Source organism: Mandrillus leucophaeus, unplaced genomic scaffold (genome assembly GCF_000951045.1).
Source record: "Mandrillus leucophaeus isolate KB7577 unplaced genomic scaffold, Mleu.le_1.0 Scaffold206, whole genome shotgun sequence".
In the NCBI taxonomy this organism is placed as follows: Eukaryota; Metazoa; Chordata; class Mammalia; order Primates; family Cercopithecidae; genus Mandrillus; species Mandrillus leucophaeus.
In genome coordinates this window covers 3,059,590-3,080,893 of record NW_012102099.1, presented here as the reverse complement: position 1 = coordinate 3,080,893, position 21,304 = coordinate 3,059,590, and the positions used below count along the sequence as shown (strand labels likewise).

The following is a 21,304-nucleotide window of genomic DNA, read 5'->3' as shown; positions in this document are numbered from 1 at the left end:
GTGTGCGTGAGTGTGTGCGCGTGTCTGCGGGCTGTTTTCTTCCCTTCCCTCCAGCAGGGAAGCCAGGCCTCACTGGATAATCAGACGGCTCAGAGGTGAGGTAGGCAGAGCAAGGTTGGTGCACGGTTAGGGTAAGGGCAACGTGCGGTCAAGACTGAGGAAGGAGGAAGGGAAGGAGTGAAGAATAGAGGTAAGAGGGTGTCGGGTGGGGGTGGAGGGAGGCGGTGAGAGGAAGCAGAGCAGCCGTGGTATTCAGAGCAAGTATAAATAGCCGCCTGGACAGAGCTCGGCCAGACAGAGGTCTGTAGCTGCAGCTGCAGGCAAGCCTGGCCACTGTTGACTGCAGCAGGACATCACAGGCACAGTCCCTGGGGCTCTGAGCAGACACCCCTTGCCATTGCCACGCCTCCAGATGCTCTCCCAGCTAGTCATGCTGCGGGGCAGCCTCCTCCTCTTGGTTGCCACCATGTCTGTGGCTCAACAGACAGGGCAGGAGGCAGGTAGGGGCTGCGAGACACTTGTAGTCCAGCACGGCCACTGTAGCTACACCTTCTTGCTGCCCAAGCCTGAGCCCTGTCCTCCAGGGCCTGAGGCCTCCAGGGACTCCAACACCCTCCAGAGGGAATCGCTGGCTAACCCACTGCGCCTGGAGAAGTTGCCCACCCAACAGGTGAAACGACTGGAGCAGGCACTGCAGAACAACACGCAGTGGCTGAAGAAGGTATGGGGCATGGGAGGCTTGCAGGGGGCAGAGGGTGGCTTTGGGGTCTGTCACAATCGGCAAGTGGAGCGTCCATCCCAGAGGCCTTCCCTGAGCACAGAGGGCTGGCTCTGAGTTGCACAGAGAGGGGCAGGGACGGGCCTGAGGCCACACAGCAAGACTGGGCAATGTAAGCTGGCAACCTGGCTCTTTAACTGTCATCCCTTCATTCATCCAACAGAAATCCATTCAGCCCTGACCAAGGGCTGGACAGACCAAGCTGTGCTAGGTGCTGGGGATACAACAGTATAGTATGTCTCTCTCTAGACTAGCGGGGGAAAGAGGCAATAAGAGACAATCTACTATGTCAGATGGTGAAGCAACATGAAGAAGGAAGAGGCCACCACCACCCAGTGGTGGCCCTGGGTGACTGCTTGAGGTCAGATCATTAGAGAGTACATCTCAGAGGTGACATTTGAACCCAGAGAACAAGGGAAGTGATACAGTAGGCCAGGCAGGTATTTGAGGGAACGTTCTGAAAAGGGAGCAGCATGTATGTTGACCGTGAGGTGGGAATGTATCCGCAACGGTGAGTGCCTGGAGAACCGCGGGGCGACAGACTGTGTGGCTGGAGCAGAGGAGAGGGAGCAAGGGTGTGGGGAGGTCTGGGAGGTGACAGAAGGGCAGGCCATGCAGCTGTGGGGGCCGCTGGAAGGACTTCAGCTTTTGTTCTGAGTGTTGTGGGAGCCACTGCAAGAGACACCGGTGATTTGATTTGAACAGCATAGACTGTAGGAGGCAGGGTAGAAGCAAGAAGCCCAAAGAGATGGCCTCTGCAGCCACCAGGTGCGAGGTACCGGAGGCCTGGAGCAGAACGGGACTGGGAGGGGGTATGGCCAGTCCGATTCTGGTGGGTTCTGGAGGTAGAGCCCATCAGCTCTGCTGGTGAATTGGATGTGGAGTGCAAGGAAGCAAGGAGCTGAGGACGCCACTGTGGTTTTGGCCCAAGACCAGGACTGCTGTAGAATGCCCTGTCACGCTTTCATCTTTCAGCAAACAGTGCGAGCACCTACTGTGTACCCTCAGCGAAGCACCAACTACAGAGGTGTGCAAGGCAGGCTTGGCCCTGGCAGGGCATGAGGGCACAAGAGACATCCTGGGAGGTCTGATTTGGGACTCTTGAGAGTCCCTAAGTGAGAGCTACCAAGGAAAGGGAGAAGGACCCAGGAGACAGTCTGGGCAGTGACTGGGGAATGAAGGATGCAAACCAATTCCTGGAGTTTTAGAAGGTATTAAACAGCAGACAAGCTTGACAACCACCTCTGGCTCCCGGCAGGATGACTGTCATGGTTGCCACCCTGGCTCCCTGCTAACATTCGGCCCCCACCCCCTATTCTCCTTGCAGCAGACCAAAGAATCCCCATCAAAACCTAAGTTACATCCTCTCCCTCCTCCCGGGGCTACCATGCATCCGAATAAAAGCAAGAACCCTTACTCCCTGGAGTTCCCTCTCCCAGACCTCTACTGGGCTTACCCCAGCCTCCTATCCTCTCCAATGTCACCTCCTCAGAGGCCCTTCCTGCCCACCCCGTATAAAATAGCCACCCTCCTTCTTTCACCCTTTATCTCTTCTGCCAGTTTGTGGTTTTTTTTCTTAGCACTTATCCTTACCTAATATTCTTAAAAACATTTCTTTTGGTCTGTGGGCTCCCAGAGAGCAGGCGCCATTTCTCTTTTGCTCACTCTTGGGTTCCCAGGGCCTAGAATAGTGCCTAACATGTAGTAGGTACTCAATAAATGTCTGTAGCATGGGTGCATGCATGAATGCATAAATGTTCTTCCAACCTCTCAGGTCCCAGGTCTCCATCCTGCTCCATGATGACACAAAATTGGCATTGATGGGATCCTGAGCCCAAAACCCATGACCCTGACCTCCCACAACATCCCATCTGAGGGTCCATGGGTGTCTCAACTCCAAAGCTATCTGAGATAACTCCCTACTCTTCTCCAAACACCCTCCTCATGCCTGCCTCTCTCTGTTTAGGGTATGACACCACCCAGCCACAGGCTGTCTGTGCCCTGGGGGCATCCTGTGGCTCCCACCTATTCCCCAGGCAGCTGGCCCAGCCCATCCTACAGCCTAGGCTTCTCTCGTGGTCCATCTTTCTGGCTCAGGCCTTGTCACCTTTCCCATGGACAATGTCATCACCTCCCACTGGGCCTCCTACCCCAAGTCTCACCTCTCACTCTCATCCATCTTTGAATCCCCTGGGTGTCGGATGCTTGGGAAACATTGGCTGAGAGCTGATGGCTTGAACTGATGGCTTGCAGGATCAGAAGGTCACCTGGTCCGACGCCTCAGTCTGAGATGGAATGTCCTCTCCAGGCATCCATTCACCTAGCCTGAAAATCCTGAGCTGGGGTCAGTCAGGTCACCATAGAGTGCCGTGGGGCCTAAGATCACTGATATAGGAGTTCAGCTGACCTGGCTGCAGGTACTTCCCTACCACATGGCTATGGATGAGCAGGTTTCAGTCTCCCTGTCTGCAAAATGGTGAAAATGTCAGTATGTCATTTGACATACAGGTGAAAGTGACAGTATGTCAGGGATGGCTGGGAAAATAAGTTAGACTGCCCACAAAGCACTCCCAGCCTGCTGCCTGGCTTTGTGTTTCACAAAGACACAGGGGAGCTCACCTGAGCAGTGTGATGGGCTTTTCTTCAATTCAGCATAATCCCTATTTTAAGCCCCTGCACCAATGAGTGGGAGAAGCTCGATCTTGGTCAAGTCAGTACAAGGGTTGCACGTGTCCTTGGATCTGGGAATGTCAACTGTCCACGCTGGTGTTCTCAAGGACTCCTCAGTCCTGCACCGTCTCTGGTGTTTGCGGTGCCATCTCCTGGGGCAGGAGCCCCTTGGGTTGAGCACTCCTTCATCCCCTTGGCAATCAAGTCACTGCCAGGTCGCCCAATGCCTGTGGAGCCTGCCACAAGATCAGACCCATCAGCCTAGATACACCAGGTCACCACATTGCCTGGGTCTATCCCCTCCTTGGGCAGCAGCAGGGCCCGAACGGTGAGAGCCCTGACTCTGGAGCCCAGCTGCTGGGATTCCCGTCTCATTTCTGCCCCTTGCTGTGTGACCTGGAGTTGCTTCATCTCTCTGAGCCTTGGTTTCCTCACCTACAAAACAAGGTGAAAATATTACCTACCTCTGAGGATTTAACAAGATGATTCCAGGAAGTCCTTGGCCTGGTGTCAAGTGTATAGTAAACACTCAACACATGTTGGCTATTTCCATCGGGGGTTGTCCCTGGAAGTGGAGACATGGGTCCTGCAATTCTTAGGTCCTTCTTCACTCCAGTTGAGACACGTGACCCTTGGTTCATGTAAACAATAATCTCTCTCTCTCCCCTCTGACACTCCTGGGCCCCAGTGGGGGGTGCTTGCTACCTTCTGTAGCTGTGGCTATGACCTTCCTCTGGTTCTTCTCTTGGTCCAGGCATATCTCAGATCTTCTGAAACTCAAAGCCCTTTTTTTTTTTTTGGCTTTTTCTCTAACATCCCAGAAAAGTTAAAAAAGAGTTTTGAAATACTCTCATCTAATGGCACCATCATCATCATCATCACCATCATCACCATTGCCATAAGGGATGAACAAGCTCTCAGCAAGATTCTATTCATCTAGACAGACACAGGGGAGATCCTCCCTGTTGCGAATCCCAGAGGCCAACATCTGCTCAGCCTGTGCCCCCAACTCCCCTCCTGTTTCCCCAGCGTACAGGTGAGGAAACAGGCCAGAGAGGGAAAGTGACTTGCCAGAGTCAAGTAGCAGTGAAAGTCAATCTGGATTCTCACTCCAAACTGCAGGTTCTTTTGGAGGCAAGGGAAGCAAGATCTCGAGAGGATGGGGTGCTCTTGGTGCACCCTTCTACTGCAGAGTTTCCAAGTCCCCAGATACCCACTTTCTTTTCCTAGCATACAGCTTGCTGTGTCCTACTGCCAGTGCTCATTGGGCATGGGGAGAGCCCCGGCCTTGCCCCTTCTGTCTCTCTCCTCTTTCACACTCTCCTCCTCCCCTGCACTCCCCTTCCCTTTCTTCTCCCTTCTCTCCCCCTCCTTCTGCCTCCCTCCCTCTCCTCCTCCTCCCTCCTGGAAAGCCCCTGCCCCAGTGACTCCCACCTGGAGTCAGCTCCTGGGGCTGCACATCAGCTCTGGGCTCTGCTCCACCCTCTGCATCTGGATGAAAAGCTGCAGGCAGGAATATTTAGGAGGTTGGGGGACACAGCCAGCTGCAGTGCAGGCATCTCTAGCTGGGCTGGGCAGCTCAGTGGCTAGTCACATGACCTCCTCTGTCCACCGCGTCCTCGCTCTAGGACCCAATGCTGGCCCTTCCCTCTCAGTGCCTCATCCGGAGGCTGGGAGGAGGATGACAGCACCTACTCCTGACCTTCTATGTGACGTCAAGAGAAGCAGAGCAGGGAAAGCCTCTGCACACAGCAGGTGCTCAATAAGGGCTCCCGTGTGTGACTGCCATTTCCCCAGTTGCTCCAGGTGTCCCAGCCAAGAAGTGCCATCCTCTGCCTTCTCCTCATGTCCTCACAGAATGATCCATTCTACAGATGAGGAGAATGAGGAAAACCAGGGCCAGACACAAGCCCCAGGCTCCCTGGCCCACCCCCACCACCTGAGGGCAGCGCATCTTCCCCAGTCTCTGAGCTCCCAGGGACAGGGCTGACTCCATCTGGAAACCAAGGGTGAGAACTACTTTCTCGCCTTTAGGGAGCAGCCAATAGCTGCTGGCCTGGAGTCCATGGTAGCCTTCTCTCTATCTATCTCTGTCTATCTTTGTCTGTCTCTGTCTCTTTCTCTCTCTCTCTCTCTCTCTCTCTCTCAAAGACAAGGTCTGGCTCTCTCAATCACTCTGGGGTGCAATGGTGCAATCACAGCTCACTGCAGCCTTGAACTCCTGAGCTCAAGCGATCCTCCCGCCTCAGTCTTCCAAGTAGCTGGGACGGCAGACGCGAGCCACCGTGGTCAGCCTGTCTCTCTATTTCTGCGTCTCTCTGCCTCTGTGGATCTCTCTTGGGGCGCTCGCAGTGGCCCTGACTCACTGTTGCTAACTCTGTGGGTGTCTCTGTCTCTGATTCTCTCTCTTGGTTGGCTATCAAAGTGTCTCCCTGCATCCTTCCCTGTCTCTTTCTCAGCTCCTCCTTTTCTCACCCCGAGGCCATCCCTCCCACCTCTACCTCCCTGGGTGTCCACACTGAAGACCCAGGGCACATCTTCCAGAAGACCGATGCCCACCCTGCAGCTGGCAGCTCAGCCAGGGCCTCTTTCTCTTCCTCCTCTGCACCCAAAACCAAGCAGAGAGGGGTCAGGGGCTGGGCAGGGGCCTCCCAACCTGACACTGTCCCAGCCTCTGCTGTTTGCTCCAGGTCTCTGACGTCAAACCTCAGAATAACTCGGCCCCTTCGCCTGGCAGTTGTGAGGCCCTGCCTAGCTGGGTGTGGGTCAAGAGAGCACCAAGGAGAAACCCAGGGCGGCGTCCTTGCCCAGCCTGAGACCCTCCCAAACTGACCTGGTTTTGGAGCCAGGGTTCCAGTTGCCCCAGCCTTCCCAGGCTGCCCACAAATTCTTGGCATTTTCAGCCTTCAGTTATCCAAACAAGAAATGAGTCTCGGTGCCGAACAAAATATCTTGGGGTTTGATTTCCTAACCTCAACGCTGGCTCCTTTCTAAGCAGTTTGGGACTGGGGGATGGGGTGGGGGGAACAGCATCTGCTTCTTAGAGTAATGGGGTTATTTTTCCAAGAAGGGGGCCTAGAAACAGCTGGCACAGATACCCTCGGCCTGGGGATGACCAGCTGGCTCATGCCCGGGATGAGGTTGGGGTGCAGGGCAGGCACCAGCAGCAGCAGCCCCCCCGGCGACTTCCCCCAGAGGGATGCGTTTATTTGTTCAACTGGCTTGGCCAGCCAGCCCACAGAAGACAGAGCCACAGAGGACAGGGCCACAGAGGGCAGGACCACAGAGGGCAGGACCACATGTTTCTAGTTCTCTCCTCCCCGGCCTTAGAGCTCAGCCAAGCTGGGATGTACACAGACCTTCTTCCCCTTCTCCTTGAGCAGGAAATGTTAGAAAACAGGCCCCAGGTCTGCCCCCTAAGCCTACACCTCCAGTCAGACTCAGGCCACAGTTTGTTTGCATAACCTCAGAGCCAGCTCTGAAATGTCTGGAATGAACCCTGAGAGATGGCTGTGGGGTCTGGGGAGGACCAAGTTGAGGTCAGGAGGTCACGTCCCAGGGGTACCACTCCAAGCTATGGGAGCCCAGGGAAGCCACACATGGCAGCTGGCTCCTCTCTAAAGTGGAACTCAAGATACTCGTGCCTCCCGGAGTGAGTGGAGGATGAAAAAGCAGTTATGATGTAATGAGTAAGTACTTATTTAGTGAGCATTTACTATATGCCACATACTGTCCTAGGTGCTTTATGTTACTGCATTTAATTCTCGCCATGACTCAGTAAAGTAAGATTGCTTGTCCACTAACAGATGAGGAAACTGAGGCACCAAGAGATTAGGTGACTTGCCCAAGACCATACAGCCAAGAAGGGTGAAGTCAGATTCAGTCATCTGAGGCCAGAACCTGTTATCTCAGCACTTAGGATGGTTTCCTGTCCAGTAAATAAGCTATGTCCATGGTGGGCGGGTCCCTGGGCAGTAGTTGGTACCTGGAAAATATAGAGGACCCTGGTCCCCAAAGGGGAGACCCGTAGCTGCTAGATTTTTCTTCCCCCAGGAGCCCTTAGACCAAGGAGAGCTTCCCTAGGGCTTTTCTGCCAGGGATGATTCAGGCAGGGCCTCAGGCAGCTGTGGCCATTCTGAAAAGCTAAGGGGCTCCAGAAGCTCAGTCTGGGTATCCCCACAATTGCACGCCCCATTCTTGGCCCAGGGCCTGGGGGTAAATCCCACAGAAGGCCAGTGTAGGTCCTGAGTCCCAGTTGACTCAGTTTGAATCCCAGCTCCACTCTCTACTGGCTGTGCCTTCTCAGACCATTGCTTTTCCACTCTGTGTCTTGGTTTCCTTATCTGTGAAGTGAGAACAATAACAGAAGCCACTTTGCAGGTTACTGAGGTGATTAAATGAGGCAACGCACATGTGGGACTCCATACACGTCCTGGCAGAAAGTAAGTGCTCGGTAAACCTAAAGACTCCAGGATTCACAGTGGAAGGAATCCTGTCATACCATCCATATCTTACTGTAGTTTGCTTTTGTTCCCTCAACTTTACATCTGTGAGATTTTTAGCTGTGCAAATATGAGAAAGACCTGAGCTTCAGTTTTTCAATCTATAAAATGGAGGTGATACACACATTGCCTGGGTTTGCTGTGAGGCTCAAAAGGCTGGTCGGGGGATGTGCCTGGCACTGCTCCAGCATGCGGAGAACCAGGAGATGCTACTATTGTTTCTTCTGTCTTCTGGGGTGAGTGCTTTGCTGTGGCGAATTCACATATGGGACTTTCCCTGGGCCAGGCACTTTATATGTGTCTTATAAACATTGACTCATAAACCTTGTGGCATCATAAGTTGTTTAACCTCTCTGTGCCTCATCTGTAAAATGGGTTGATAACAGGTCCTACCTTGGAGGGTGGCTACAAGGACTTAATATACCTAGTGGTTAGAACAGTGCTGAGCACATAATAACTGTTCAATAGGCATGTTGCCAAGCAAAATGGGCACACCATTCCATTCTGTGACGTTCAAGTGTCAGGGAGGTGAGCAATCGCAAACACCTCCCAAGATCAAGGTTAAAATATAGACGACCACCAAAGGCATAGCTGAGCCTGAGGAGGCAGGGATCCTGGCAGCCCCTCCCAAGTCCAGATGGCAGAGGCAGGCCCTGCTCCCCCTCCCTCTGTAGCCCCTTCCCCTACACTCCTCATCTTCTCCTTGTGGCCTTTTGCCTGGTATGGACACTGGACCTACCACTCCATCAGAGGTGAGGCTCAGGAGCCAGGGAAGTCCCAAATATTGCACAAATATGGGAAGTGCTACTGTGTGCTAGTCACTGTGCTAGGCCTCATGAACAAGACAGACAAGAATCCCAGCCCAGCTCCTGCAGAGCACAGATCCCTGTGGCCATTTCCCTATTCCTTCCAGGCCCTCTGCAAGGAGGAAACAATGAGGCCACTGAGGTTCAGAGAAGCTCATCACTGGCAGAGAAAAGAAATGGCAAAGCTATTGAGCAAGCTTGCTGACTCTCAGTGCAGTGCTCCAGGCCCAGACCACACTGGATGTTTGGAGATGCTGGGCCTGTGTCAAAGAATTGAGGGTTGAGCCAGGGTTGAGAAGCTCATCCCTCCATGAGAGCCCGTTGGTCCCCGACTCTCTCTACCCCTGGCTCCCTGCCCACTGGCTCTGCTTGCCCAGAGCCTAACCCAGAAGAAAAGCAATAGAATATCTTGCAGAGAGGAAAACAACAAGGAAGGCTTGGGCCCAGCTACTCAGAGAGGACAAGACAAACCATCTCAGTCTGCATTGAGCCACAGGGTGAGGGCCTGGTGCAGGCCTGGGGGACAGAAGCAAGGCACAGGACGAGGGCCACCCCTCACAAATCACAAGTCAGCCCATTGTCAAAATGAAGAAACTGAGGACTGGGGATGGCAGAGAAGAGAAGCAAGAGGGTTAAACCTCTATAAGCTCTGGAAAAGCAGTATATTAGTTATCTATTGCAGCATAGCAAATTACCCTAAAACATTTAGCAGCTTAAAATAATAATAAACATTTATTATCTTTCAGTTTCTGAGGGTCAGGAATTCTGAAGCAACTTAACAAGGTAGTTTTTTTTCATGTGGCTGCACTCAGATATCAGCTAGGGCTGCACTCATCTGAAGGCTTGACCGGGGCTGGGGCTCAGCCTCCTGTGTCTGGTGAGCTGCTGGCCATGGGTAGAAGGCCTCAGTTCCCCTCCAGATGGGTTCCTCCCCAGGGCTGCTTAAGGGTCCTCAGGCCATGGTGGCCTACTTCCCCTAGAGCATGGGGTCCAAGAGAGGGCAAGACAGAAGACACAATGCAATGGTTTAGCCAAGGAAGTCACACTAACGTTTCTACAATATCTAATTAGTCATGCCAGTTAGTCCTGACTTCTTGAGAGAGGGGACTACACAAGGGCATGAGCACCAGGATCCCTGGGGTCATTCTGAAGGCTAGCTGCCACAAGCAACCCACTGAATGGCTAAGGGTGTGGTCTTTGGAGACCAGAGGCCTGTATTTAAATCCAATCTTTGCCACTTAGGCAAGATGCTCATCTTCTCAGTGCCTTCCTTTCCTCACCTGTAAAATGGTGACAATGGGAGAACCAAGGACTAAATGAGCTGTATTTGTAGGGCTTTGGGGCCATGCCTGGGACACAGTAACCCTTTACATATCTTCCTTGGGAGACTCTGGCAGCAGTGCGGAGCCTGACCTGTTCTGGTAGCTGCTGTCTCCCCAGCACCATGCACAGGTCTCGGCACATCTGAACGAGTTGGTTAGAGGAAGTAAATGAGCACCAAGAGTATGTCTTGCTCATTTCTAGAACATTCCTCCTACAGATACCCCAAGCTGACTCCTTCCCTCCATTCCCCCTGGGAACCCTCCTGCCTGTCCCTCCCATCTCTGTGCTGGTGTTTCTTCCCCTTTCTTTCTGCCCTGGCACCAGTTAGCTCTCTGTTCTCTGGCCTCTGTCGTCTCCACTGCCTTTGTCTCTCACAGGCTCCAGCAGTGGCTGGGCCTGGGCTCGAGGCTCCAAACTTGCTTCTAGATGCCAAACAACTATTCAATGGAAATCTGGTGCCCCTTACACAAAACTGACCCATCTGTTCTTTCAACAAATATTTATCCAGGACCTCTTATGTGCCTGGCTCTATTCTAGGCATAGAGGATGTGCTCATAAACAGGGAAGACAGATCTCTGCACTCCTGGGGCTCTTCTGGTGGGGGAATCGGACAAATGACAAATGACTGAAGTGATTTCACATGGCATGAAGTACTGTGTAGAAGCCAGAGTGGACACTGTGATAAACAGGTGGAGCAGAGTGGGGGTGGTCAGGGAATGCTTCTCAGAGGAGGTGACATTTTCAGGGAGACCTGGAAGTCAGAAGGATGCTGGTGGGAGATGTTGTGGTGCTACTGAGATTGAGGGGGTGTGGATGTGTGTTGGGAGGGGGTGCAATAAGCAACTCTGTGGCTCCTGTGGCCACCTCTGCAGACCCTAGGGCCTCTCCTCCAAAAGCGCAGAAACCACCAGGCACAACCTCTGCCAAGGGCAGTTTGTTAACAATAGTCAAAATCACAAATGTTTTGGGAGGCTGAGGTGAGGTGGGAGGATCACTCAAGCTCAGGAGTTCGAGACCAGCCTGAGTCAACAAAGCGAGACTCTGGTCTCTACAAAACATACTGAAAAATTAGCTGGGCCTGGTGGCACACGCCTATAGTCCCAGCTACTTGAGAGGCTAAGGTGGGGGGATCGCTTGAGCCTGGGGGTTTGAGCCTGCATTGAGCCATAATCACACCATTGCACTCCAACCTGGGTGATAGAGCAAGACTCTGTCTCAAAAAACAAAGGACCAAAAAAACATGTGATTTCACTCAGCAATTCTACTTCGAAGGATTTATTCCCCACATAGGCTTGTGGGAGTGTTAAGTGACAGGTGTACAAGGATATTTGTAGCAGCCCTGTTTGTGATGGTTAAAGCCTGAAAACATCCTACAGGTCCAGCTAGAAGGGACTAGATGAGGATACAATGGAGGCCCATAGATGGAATTGCAAGCAGCTTACAATGCTGAGGCTAGTCTACCTGGATGAATATGGAACACGCTATGAATTATGTTAAGCAAAAGGAAGCCAGGTATGGAACAGCAAGCTGAGGCTTTTGTAGCCTGAAGGGCAGGTGGTGGGATGGAAGCATAGTTACTGCAGATGTATGCAGACCATTTCTCTGAAGGAAACCCAGGTACCTCCCTCAGTGGCCTGTAGGGAGGGAACTGTGGGTTGAGGCAGGGACAGAAAAATTTGTTTTTCACTTCACTCCTTTTTGTTCCTTGGAATTTTGAACAATGTGTTTATATCACACATTTGAAAAATAAAATTACAAAGATTTACATTTAAGTTGAAACACACACATAAAGCTATGAAAGCTCTGACCCCCCCCAGATTTTCATACGTCTGGACCAGATCTGGCCATTAGCTTCTGTGTACAGCCTCTGGCACTTTACTTTCCTGATTGGGACCTCAGTTTCCCCATCTGTGAAATGGAGGGGATGGGAGCTGAGTGGTCCCTGAGGGCATCATTTAGGTCTCCCCCTCACTAAGTCTTTGCTCCCCAGATGTCTCCCTGCCTTGGCTCCTACCCCTGGGGCATCCCTGCTAAAGCCCTTTTCCATTTACGGTCAGGCCAGGCTCAAATCTCCACACCCTGCACCACCTCAGCCATGGGGCCTTGGTTCAGCCTAGGACCTAGAACAGGCTTCATCCCAATTCCCACACCATCCCAGTGCAGCCTGGTTTGGACTCTGTTCATTGGGGGTTGTTTTGCCTGTTTCCAAAGCAAAGAATTTTATTCTCTACTAAAGAAATCTGCAAGGAGTCCTGGTCCTCTCTTAGCCACATGGGAGCCACGGCAGGGTTTAGAGCAGAGGGAGTCATAATCTGAGAGGTTGACCAGGACCTCACTGGCTACATGTGGAGCATAGCCTGGGGGCCCAGGGAGCGAGGACAGATGCCGAGAGTATCAAGGAAGCTGTGATCCCCACTAGAGATAATTGGTGGAAGTGGCAAGGCTGGGCAGAAATGGTCAGATTCTGCATGCACCCAACAGTAGAGACAACAGATTGGATGCAGGATGTGAGAGAAACAAAGGAAAGCAGGGTAGCTCTGAGAGGCTGAGTCTGAACAACTAGAAGGATGTAGTTTACTTAACGCACACCCCGATTCACAGAAGCCCTCATGCTTTGGGTCTGGTTCCAGAACAAGTCTGGGCAGAGACCCAGAAACTGGATCAACAGGCAGAAGCCAGCAGCAGGGTTCACCTCGTCCTCCGGGTGCACTGGCTGCAGGGCCAAAGCCTGGGTCGTACCCTGGGTGAGGGAAGCACCACTTTCACGCACTCAGCCCCGCCCTGACCCTCCTACACTCACCAGACCTGACCTCCCAGCCTTCCAAATCAGTAGACCTGGGGATGAATCTAGCATCTGCCAACTTGATGGGTGACCTCAGGGAAGTGACTCTGAGCCTGAACCTCCATTTGCCCATCTATAATTGGGGTCAACAGCAGTGCCTACAAATATCCAGACACTCTTCCAGGCCCCAGAAGGCAGGCAAAGTCCTTGCACTCTCGGAGTTGGTAGCCTACTGGGGATACCAGTGAGGAACCTTGTGTGGGATGCGTCTTCAGGGGTCTTAACCTTTCCTGTGCTTTGGGGTCCTTTGGCATCCGGAGAAGCTCTAGACCCTCTCTCAGAAAAAAAAATGTTTTTTGAAATGTAAAATTAAATGCATAGATTTATAAAGGAAACAAATTGCCTTGAGATGCAAATGTCAACATAACAGAAAACAGGTTTCTGATATAGTCCTGTATTACTTCTGTATTAATGCACAAAATAACAAGACAGAGTGGTGGGTCAAGTACCTTCCATCACTTTGAGGCTGAGATGAGTATACACAGTATGTTGTAGATGTCCATAATCACTGCAATGAGACATTAGAGTATCTGCGGTTTCTACTAGTGACAATGCCACAGGCCCTGCTATCACCACCGTAATAGCCTGTGGCATATACTCACCACCACAGGAAAAACTAATTTCAGTTAGAGATTAGTGGGAAAAGAATGTCCTTTTTTAAAATGCAAGTTTACAGGTTCCTTGAATTCTATTCACAGATCCCCGGGAGTCCAGGACATCAGTTAAGGACTCCTATATATACTAGTTGTTAAATATTCTATTAATTATGCCTGTATACACTCTCATTCTACTTTAAAAATCCAAACAATTTCAATATAGGTAATATAAAAAGAAAATGCCATCAGCATCACCCCATTGTCACCCCCTCCCCTGAAGCAAATCGCTACTGTTAATAGTTTGGTCTTCTCGGTTTTTATATAAAAATACACCATTTGGATCATTCTTGCACACAAATGGATCCACATTGTAGGTAGTGTTCTGCCTCTTGGTTTTTTTTTAACTCACAAGCATGACGGGGACATCTTTTCAGACCAGCACCTGATGCAGCTCAACCTCATTCTTTTTTGTTTGTTTGTTTGTTTGTTTGTTTTGTTTTAAGATAGGGTTTCGCTCTGTCACCCAGGCTGGAGCGCAGTGTCACGATCAGAGCTCACTGCAGCCACCTCCTGCAGTCAAGCCATCCTCCTGCCTCAGCCCCCCGAGGAGCTGGGGCTACAGGCACACACCACCACATTCAGCTAATTTTGTTCTGTTTTTAGTAGACACAAGTTTTCGCCATGTTACCCAGGCTGGTCTCTAAATCCTGAGCTTAAGCAATCCACCCACCTTAGCCTCCCAAAGTCCTGGGCTTACAGGTGTGAGCCACCGTGCCCAGCCATCAGCCTCATTGTTTTTAACAGCTACATAGTGTCACGCACGTCCATGTGAAGAGACCACCAAACAGGCTTTGTGTGAACAATAAAGCTTTTAATCACCTGGGTGCAGGCAGACTGAGTCTGAAAAGGGAGTCAGCAAAGGGAAATAGGGGTGGGGCAGTTTTATAGGATTTGGGTAGGTAGTGGAAAATCACGGTTAAAGGAGGCTGTTCTCTGGCGGGCAGGGGGAGGGGTTACAAGGTGCTTGGTAGGGGAGCTTCTGAGACTCATTGTGCAGGAGAAGGAAGGTCACAAGGTAATGTCATCAGTTAAGGCAGGAACCGGCCATTTTCACTTCTTTTGTGAAGAAGTGAAACTTCTTCAGTTGCCTCAGGCCATCTGGATGTATACGTGGATGTAGGCTTGGGTTCAGAGGCCTGACATTCCTGTCTTCTTATATTAATAAGAAAAACAGAACAAAATAGTGGTGAAGTGTTGGGGTGGCAAAAATTTTTGGGGGTGGTATGGAGAGATAATGGGTGATGTTTCTCAGGGCTGCTACGAGAGGGATTAGGGGCAGCATCGGAACCTAGAGTGGGAGAAATTAAACTGAAGAAAGATTTTGGGGTAAATGGTGATATTGTGGGGTTGTCACAAGGAGCATTTGTCATATAGAATGATTGGTGATGGCCTGGATGCAGTTTTGTATGAATTGAAAAACTAAATGGAAGACACAAGGTTCAAATAAGAGAAGGAGAAAAATAGGTATTAAATGACTAAGAATTGAGGGGACCTAGGACATCCAGTTAGAGAGTGTCCAAGGGGGTTCAGTGTAATTATTTGCTTGATTGGCAAGTTTTTGGGCTCTATCCTTGGGTTTTTTTATGTTGTCATATACCAGGCCAGATTGATTTAGGTAAAAAAAAAGCATTCTTCATTTAGAAATATGCAGAGTCCTCCTTTTGCCCCACCCCTATTTCCCTTTGCTGACTCCTTTTTCAGACTCAGTCTGCCTACACCCAGGTGATTAAAAGCGTTATTGTTCACACAAAACTGTTTGGTGGTCTCTTCACATGGACACGCGTGACACTATGTAGCTGTTAAAAACAATGAGGTTGATGGCAGTGAGTAAGTTGAGGCCTATTCCTGCCTTTTTATATTAATAATAAGAAAAACAAAACGAAATAGTAGTGAAGTGTTGGTGTCATGAGGGGAACAGGAAGCTGTTTGGTCCCATTTGCCAATTGAATGTTGGGAGTAAGGAAAACTAGTGTGCATGTGCCTGTCCAATTAGCAGGTAGACACATGTAGGTAGAGGAGCCGCAGAGGAAGAAGAGACCTTGTGCAAGGCAAAACTGGAAATGCAAAGTGAAAAGATGAGAAGGAGTACTAAAAGATGTCTTGTACCCAGACTCCTAGGGATCCAGCTAGGGTGGCAGCCGTCAGAGGTTGTAATGGGGACTGATGGGGTAACTGCCTAGAGGTGGAGGTTCAGTTTTCATGGTGTATGAGAAAGTGTTGAGTATCTATGAACAACCATTCACTGTTATTTACAGGGTTGGGTATAAGCAAACAAGAAGAGGGCCTGGGAGGAGAGTCTGAAGAGCAAGGGGAAGGTAGCCAAGGATAGAGTGAAATACAGGGTAAATGTCTTAAAGGAAATGAGAGGTTTTAAGAGGCAGGCTGTTGGCTTGTAACCCACATGGAAGAGGTTATGAAAGGACAATAGAATGGATTGAGCCTGTGAGGCTGGAAGGAGGAATTTTCCTCGGTCCAAGAACCATTTGCCTTGTGTGGGAAAAGATTGACAGGTGAAAGTTTCAGTGGAAGAACAGGTGGGAATGATGGAAAAAAAGTAAGTCATGAGAAAGGGCTTGACTAAAGTAACAGGGGCTGTCCCTGAACCCTTGCAGCAGTACAGTTCAGGTAAATTGCTGAGGCTGATGGGTGTCAGGGTCAGTCCAAGTGAAACCAAAGAGAGGCTGGGATGAAGGATGCAAAAGAATAGTAAAGAAAGCATCTTTGAGATCCAGAACAGAATAATGGGTTGTGGCGGGAGGTATTGAGGACAGGAGAGTATATGGGTTTGGCATCACGGGGTGGATAGGCAAGACAATTTGGTTGATAAGGCGAAGATCTTGGACCAACCTGTAAGACTTGTCCAGGTTAAAATATCTCAACCTAATAAGGGAACTGGGCAGGTGGGGATAATTAAAACGGAGTGCATAAAAGAATGTTGTTCCAGTTGGCACCAAAGTTGGGGGGTTTTAAGGAGTCTAGCAGCCTGGCTGTCAATACCCACAACAGTTATGGAGGCAAGGGAAACAGGCCCTTGAAAAGAAGGTAATGTGGAGTGGGTAGCCTCCATATTGATTAAGAAGGGGACGGACTTACCCTCCACTGTAAGAGTTACTTAAAGCATCTGTGATGATCCAGGAGGCTTCTGAGGTGATCAGGCAGCGTCAGTCTTCAGCTGCTAAGCCGAGAAGATCCGGGAAGGAGTCAGTCAGAGAGCCTTGGGCCAGAGTTCCAGGGGCTCTGGGTGTGGCTGTCGGGCAAGTTGGACAGTTCGATTTCCAGTGGGGTCCCGCACAGATGGGACACAGCTTAGGAGGAATCCCAGGCTGTGGGCATTCCTTGGCCCAGTGGCCAGATTTCCAGCACTTGAAGCAAGATCCCGCGGGAGGAGGTCCTGGAGGAACACCTGACCACTGCAGCTTAGGTGTTTTGAAGTTCTTGTGTGCTGGAGATGTGGCTGGGGTTTCTCTTACAGCACAGGCAAGTAATTGCAACTCAGAAATATGTTGTCACTTGGCTGCCTCTTCTCTATTATTGTACACCTTGAAGCCGAGGTTAATTAAGTCCTGTTGTGGGGTTTGAGGGCCAAAATCTAATTTTTGGAGCTTTTTCTAATGTTGGGAGTGGATTGGGTAATAAAATGCATATTAAGGATAAGGAGGCCTTCTGGTCCCTCTTGGTCTAGGGTTGTGAAGCATCTACGGGTAGCTAAGCGGGCCATGAACTGGGCTGGGTTTTGATATTTGATGAAAAAGGGCCTAAACGCTAACTGATTTGGGAGAGGTCGGATAAAGAAAAAGGAGCATTAACCTTGACTATGTCTTCAGCTCCAGCTACCTCTCTAAGAGGAAATTGTTGGGCAGGTGGGGGAGGGCTAGTCGCTGAACAAAACTATAAGCCAGACCAGGTGTGAGGAGGGGAGGTGAGAGAAGGATTATAGGGTGGGGGAGCGGAGGCTGAGAAAGAATTGGGACCTGGTTCGGCCTGGCGAGGAGCAGCCTGGGGGAGGAGGGGAGAGGTCAGATGAGTCCGTAGAAAAGGAGGATTCAAAGGACTAGGAGCTTGGGGTGGCAACTGAAGACAGGAGAGAAAAAAGAAAGAGTTGGGACGAGTCACATTGGGAGCAGAGACTAAGGAGAGACCAATGTGTAAAAGAATGCCTGGATGTCAGGCGCCTCAGACCATTTGCTCATTTTTTGACAAAAATCATCCAGGTCTCGTAAGATGGAGAAATCAAAAGTGCCATTTTCTGGCCACTTAGAACCATTGTCGAGTTTGTACTGGGGACTAGTGGTATTGCAGAATAAAATAAGGCATTTAGGTTTTAGGTCAGGTGTGAGTTGAAGGTTTTCAGTTCTTGAGAATACAGGCTAAGGGAGAAGAAGGGGGAATGCAGGGTGGAAGGTTGCCCACAGTGAAGAGGTAAGTTTAAAGAGAAAGGTAGAGACATGGAGAAGGAGGTGGTGAGCAGCCCTGGGCTGTAATGTGGGTGAGCATCCAAAGCAGGCATCCCTGAAATTTACTTGCCACCAAGGAAATGTGAGTGAATGACCAAGGCAGGAGTCCCCGCGGTGATCAGACACCAAGGGAAGACCGTCTTCCCGAGTCCATGATCGGCGCCAGAGTTTTGGGTCCACAGATAAAATGTGTCTCCTTTGTCTCTATTAGAGAGGAAAAAGAACTGGAATTGGAAGGACAGGAAGATTGAAGGGTAGTGAGAGAGGATGGAGAAGAGAGTGAAAAGACTGCTTACCCGATTTGAAATTGGTGAGATGTTCCTTGGGCTGGTTGGTCTGAGGACCCAAGGTCGCAGGTGGATCTCCTCACAGAGTGAAGGCGAGGACAGGGGACGGGTCTCCCAAAGGAGTCCTCCTGTCCAGGGTCTTCAGCACCAAATGTCACGCGCATCCATGTGAAGAGACCATCAAACAGGCTTTGTGTGAGCAATAAAGCTTTTTAATCACCTGGATGCAGGCGGACTGAGTCCAAAAAAGGAGTCAGCAAAGGGAAATAGGGGTGGGGCAGTTTTATAGGATTTGGGTAGGTAGTGGAAAATTACAGTTAAAGGGGATTATTCTCTGGTGGGCAGGGGCGGGGGTCACAAGGTGCTCAGTGGGGAGCTCCGGAGACTTATTGTCCAGGAGAAGAAATGTCACAAGGTAATGTCATCAGTTAAGGCAGGAACCAGCCATTTTCACTTCTTTTGTAGTTTTTCAGTTGCTTCAGGCCATCTGGATGTATCCGTGCAGGCTTCAGCTCAGAGGCCTGACATATAGTAAGCTATGGCCCAGACATACCAGAATTTGTCATGCATTCATTATGTAACTACAACCAGAGTCATCTCAGGAATGTTCCCTACAACCCAGGGGAAGGAGCTATGATTATCTTCTTTTAGAGAAAAGGCTCAGACAGGTAGAGCCCTCAGCTTGAGATCACACAGCCAGTAAGCTAAGAGCTGTGATTCACACGCAGGTCCATCCATACAAAGCGCTCCTCTCTCTGCGTTCATTTTTATCTGCAGTTGATAAAATGCTTTTCCCAAGCAGGAACGTCATGCACCATTTTCCATGGGAGAGAGATAGATGCAGGGCATACCATTGTTACTCATCTTCATTTTGATCCTCAGATACAAGACACCCTCCCACCTCAAGGCCTTTGCACTTGCCTTTTCCTCTGTCTGGAATTCCCTCCCTCCTGACTCTCCCAGACCTGGCTTTTTCTCAGCCTCTGAGCCCAGATGGCCCTCTCTGGTGCGGCTTTCCCCATCATCCTGGCTAAACTTGCCTACATCCCCACATATTTTCTTCATAGCATTCATCGAGGTTTCAGTGCAACTGATATATTTAGTCGAAGAGCCCTGGAATCAGAAACTTTACCAATTTTGCTCATTTCTGATTATCTAGTACCTGATACAGGATGAGCACATAGTAGGTGCTCAAGAAATAATTCCTGGCCAGGTGCGGTGGCTCAAGCCTGTAATCCCAGCACTTCGGGAGGCCCAGACGGGCGGATCACGAAGTCAGGAGATCGAGACCATCCTGGCTAACACGGTGAAACCCTGTCTCTACTAAAAAATACAAAAAAACTAGCCGGGTGAGGTGGCGGGTGCCTGTAGTCCCAGCTACCCGGGAGGCTGAGGCAGGAGAATGGTGTAAACCCGTGAGGCGGAGCTTGCAGTGAGCTGAGATCCGGCCACTGCACTCCAGTCTGGGCAGCAGAGCGAGACTCCATCTCAAAAAAAAAAAGAAAAAAAAAAGAAATAATTCCTGAATGAGCGCGCGAATGAAACTCAGAGAGGGTGAGGGGGTTCACTGGAGGAAACCTATTTACTGTTACATATGTATATCTGGGGCATTTTACAGAACCTTGTGTTGGGGGCGTTGTTTTTATTGAGATATGACACACCTACAGCAAAATCTACCCTTTTCACACACAGTTCCATGAGTTTTGACAGATGTATACAGTTATGTAACCACCAGCACAATCATGACATAGAACATTGCCAATATCCCAAAAAAGCTCCCCTGGGTCCTTTAACAATCAATCCCCACCCCCCGGACCCAGGTCCTGGCAACCACAGACTCTGACATTTTTAGAGAGTCATACAAATAGACTCCTACAGTGTGGAACCATTGGAGTTGCATATTTTTCACTCATGATCCATCTGAGGTTCATCTGTGTGTTTGCACACATCAATGTTTCTTTCCTTTTTATTGCTCAATGGAGTCCATCGCATGGGTGGACTGCAATTTCTGCATTCGCCAATTGATGTCCATTTTATATAAATAATGCAGGAGAGAAGCAGGCTTGAGCAGATCTCCTTGACCACAGGGGCCATGGATCTGCACCTGTTATCTGTCTGGATCACCCCTCCTCCTCCAGCCCCTGCCTGTGAAAATTTCTTTCCTTTCCTTCAGGACCCTTTTGAAAAGCCCTCTCCCCAGCAAGGAGCAGAGTGTGCTGACCCATGACACAGATCTGTAAAGTGGGGCTCAGAGAAACATGGTACTCTCCAAGGGCTCACAATGAGAGTATGGCAGAGCCAGAACTCAAACCCAGGGCCAAGGGGAGGGGGCAGTAGACCAGGGACCGAAGTTCAGCCTCTTTGCCGGCTGGAAGGGTGATGAGAGGTCGGGCCTTTTTAGCCATCATAGGCCTGAGAATTCGGCAGCCTGAGAGTGATGGAGAAGGGGCAGGTCTAATCCTGGAGTTGGTACAGGGCATAGAGAGCAGTAAATCCCATGTTGGGTCAGTTCCTCCATTGGGATCTGTCCCCTGCCCTTCCAGCTGGTGCCTGAGCCGTGGGCCAGACCCGGCTCCCACCACCCAGGCCAATGTTAGCCTCCAGAGCCCAGCTCAGCCTAACTGAGCCCATCTGGCCCAGATTATCCATCCCAGGGCCTGTGCTGGTGGGCGGGTGTGGCAAATTGGGTGATGGGCTTCAGCTGTGGGTAGCCTTTGCTCTGCCCAGCCACTCGCAACTGCAGGACAAGTTGGGGACCAGTGAGGTGCTTGGGGATCTCCAATCACTCGAGAGGACACTGAGCTGCCCTGAATCACCAGCTCAGCTCTGCAACCCTCAGGCAAGGAGTCTTAGAGCCTAGCCTGCCAGATGGTGACCTTGGGCAAGACTTTTGGGCCTCAGTTTGTCCATGTTCAGGCAAATAAGAAGCTTGGGGAAGATGCCTGGGAAAGTCTCACCTCAGGCATGAATTTGCTGTTTGACCACT

General features: G+C 50.6%; 1 protein-coding gene across 2 annotated transcripts in view; it reads left to right on the top strand.

Annotated features, from left to right (window-relative positions):
- Window positions 1-292: 292 nt before the first annotated feature.
- Window positions 293-21,304, top strand: part of ANGPT4 (angiopoietin 4) — a 42,611-nt gene continuing 21,599 nt past the window's right edge. For both annotated transcript variants that reach the window (XM_011979851.1, XM_011979852.1), the window contains exon 1: window positions 293-721. In XM_011979851.1, the coding sequence (XP_011835241.1) occupies window positions 413-721 (309 nt within the window). In that variant the 5' untranslated portion in view covers window positions 293-412. The remainder of the gene's footprint in view (window positions 722-21,304) is intronic.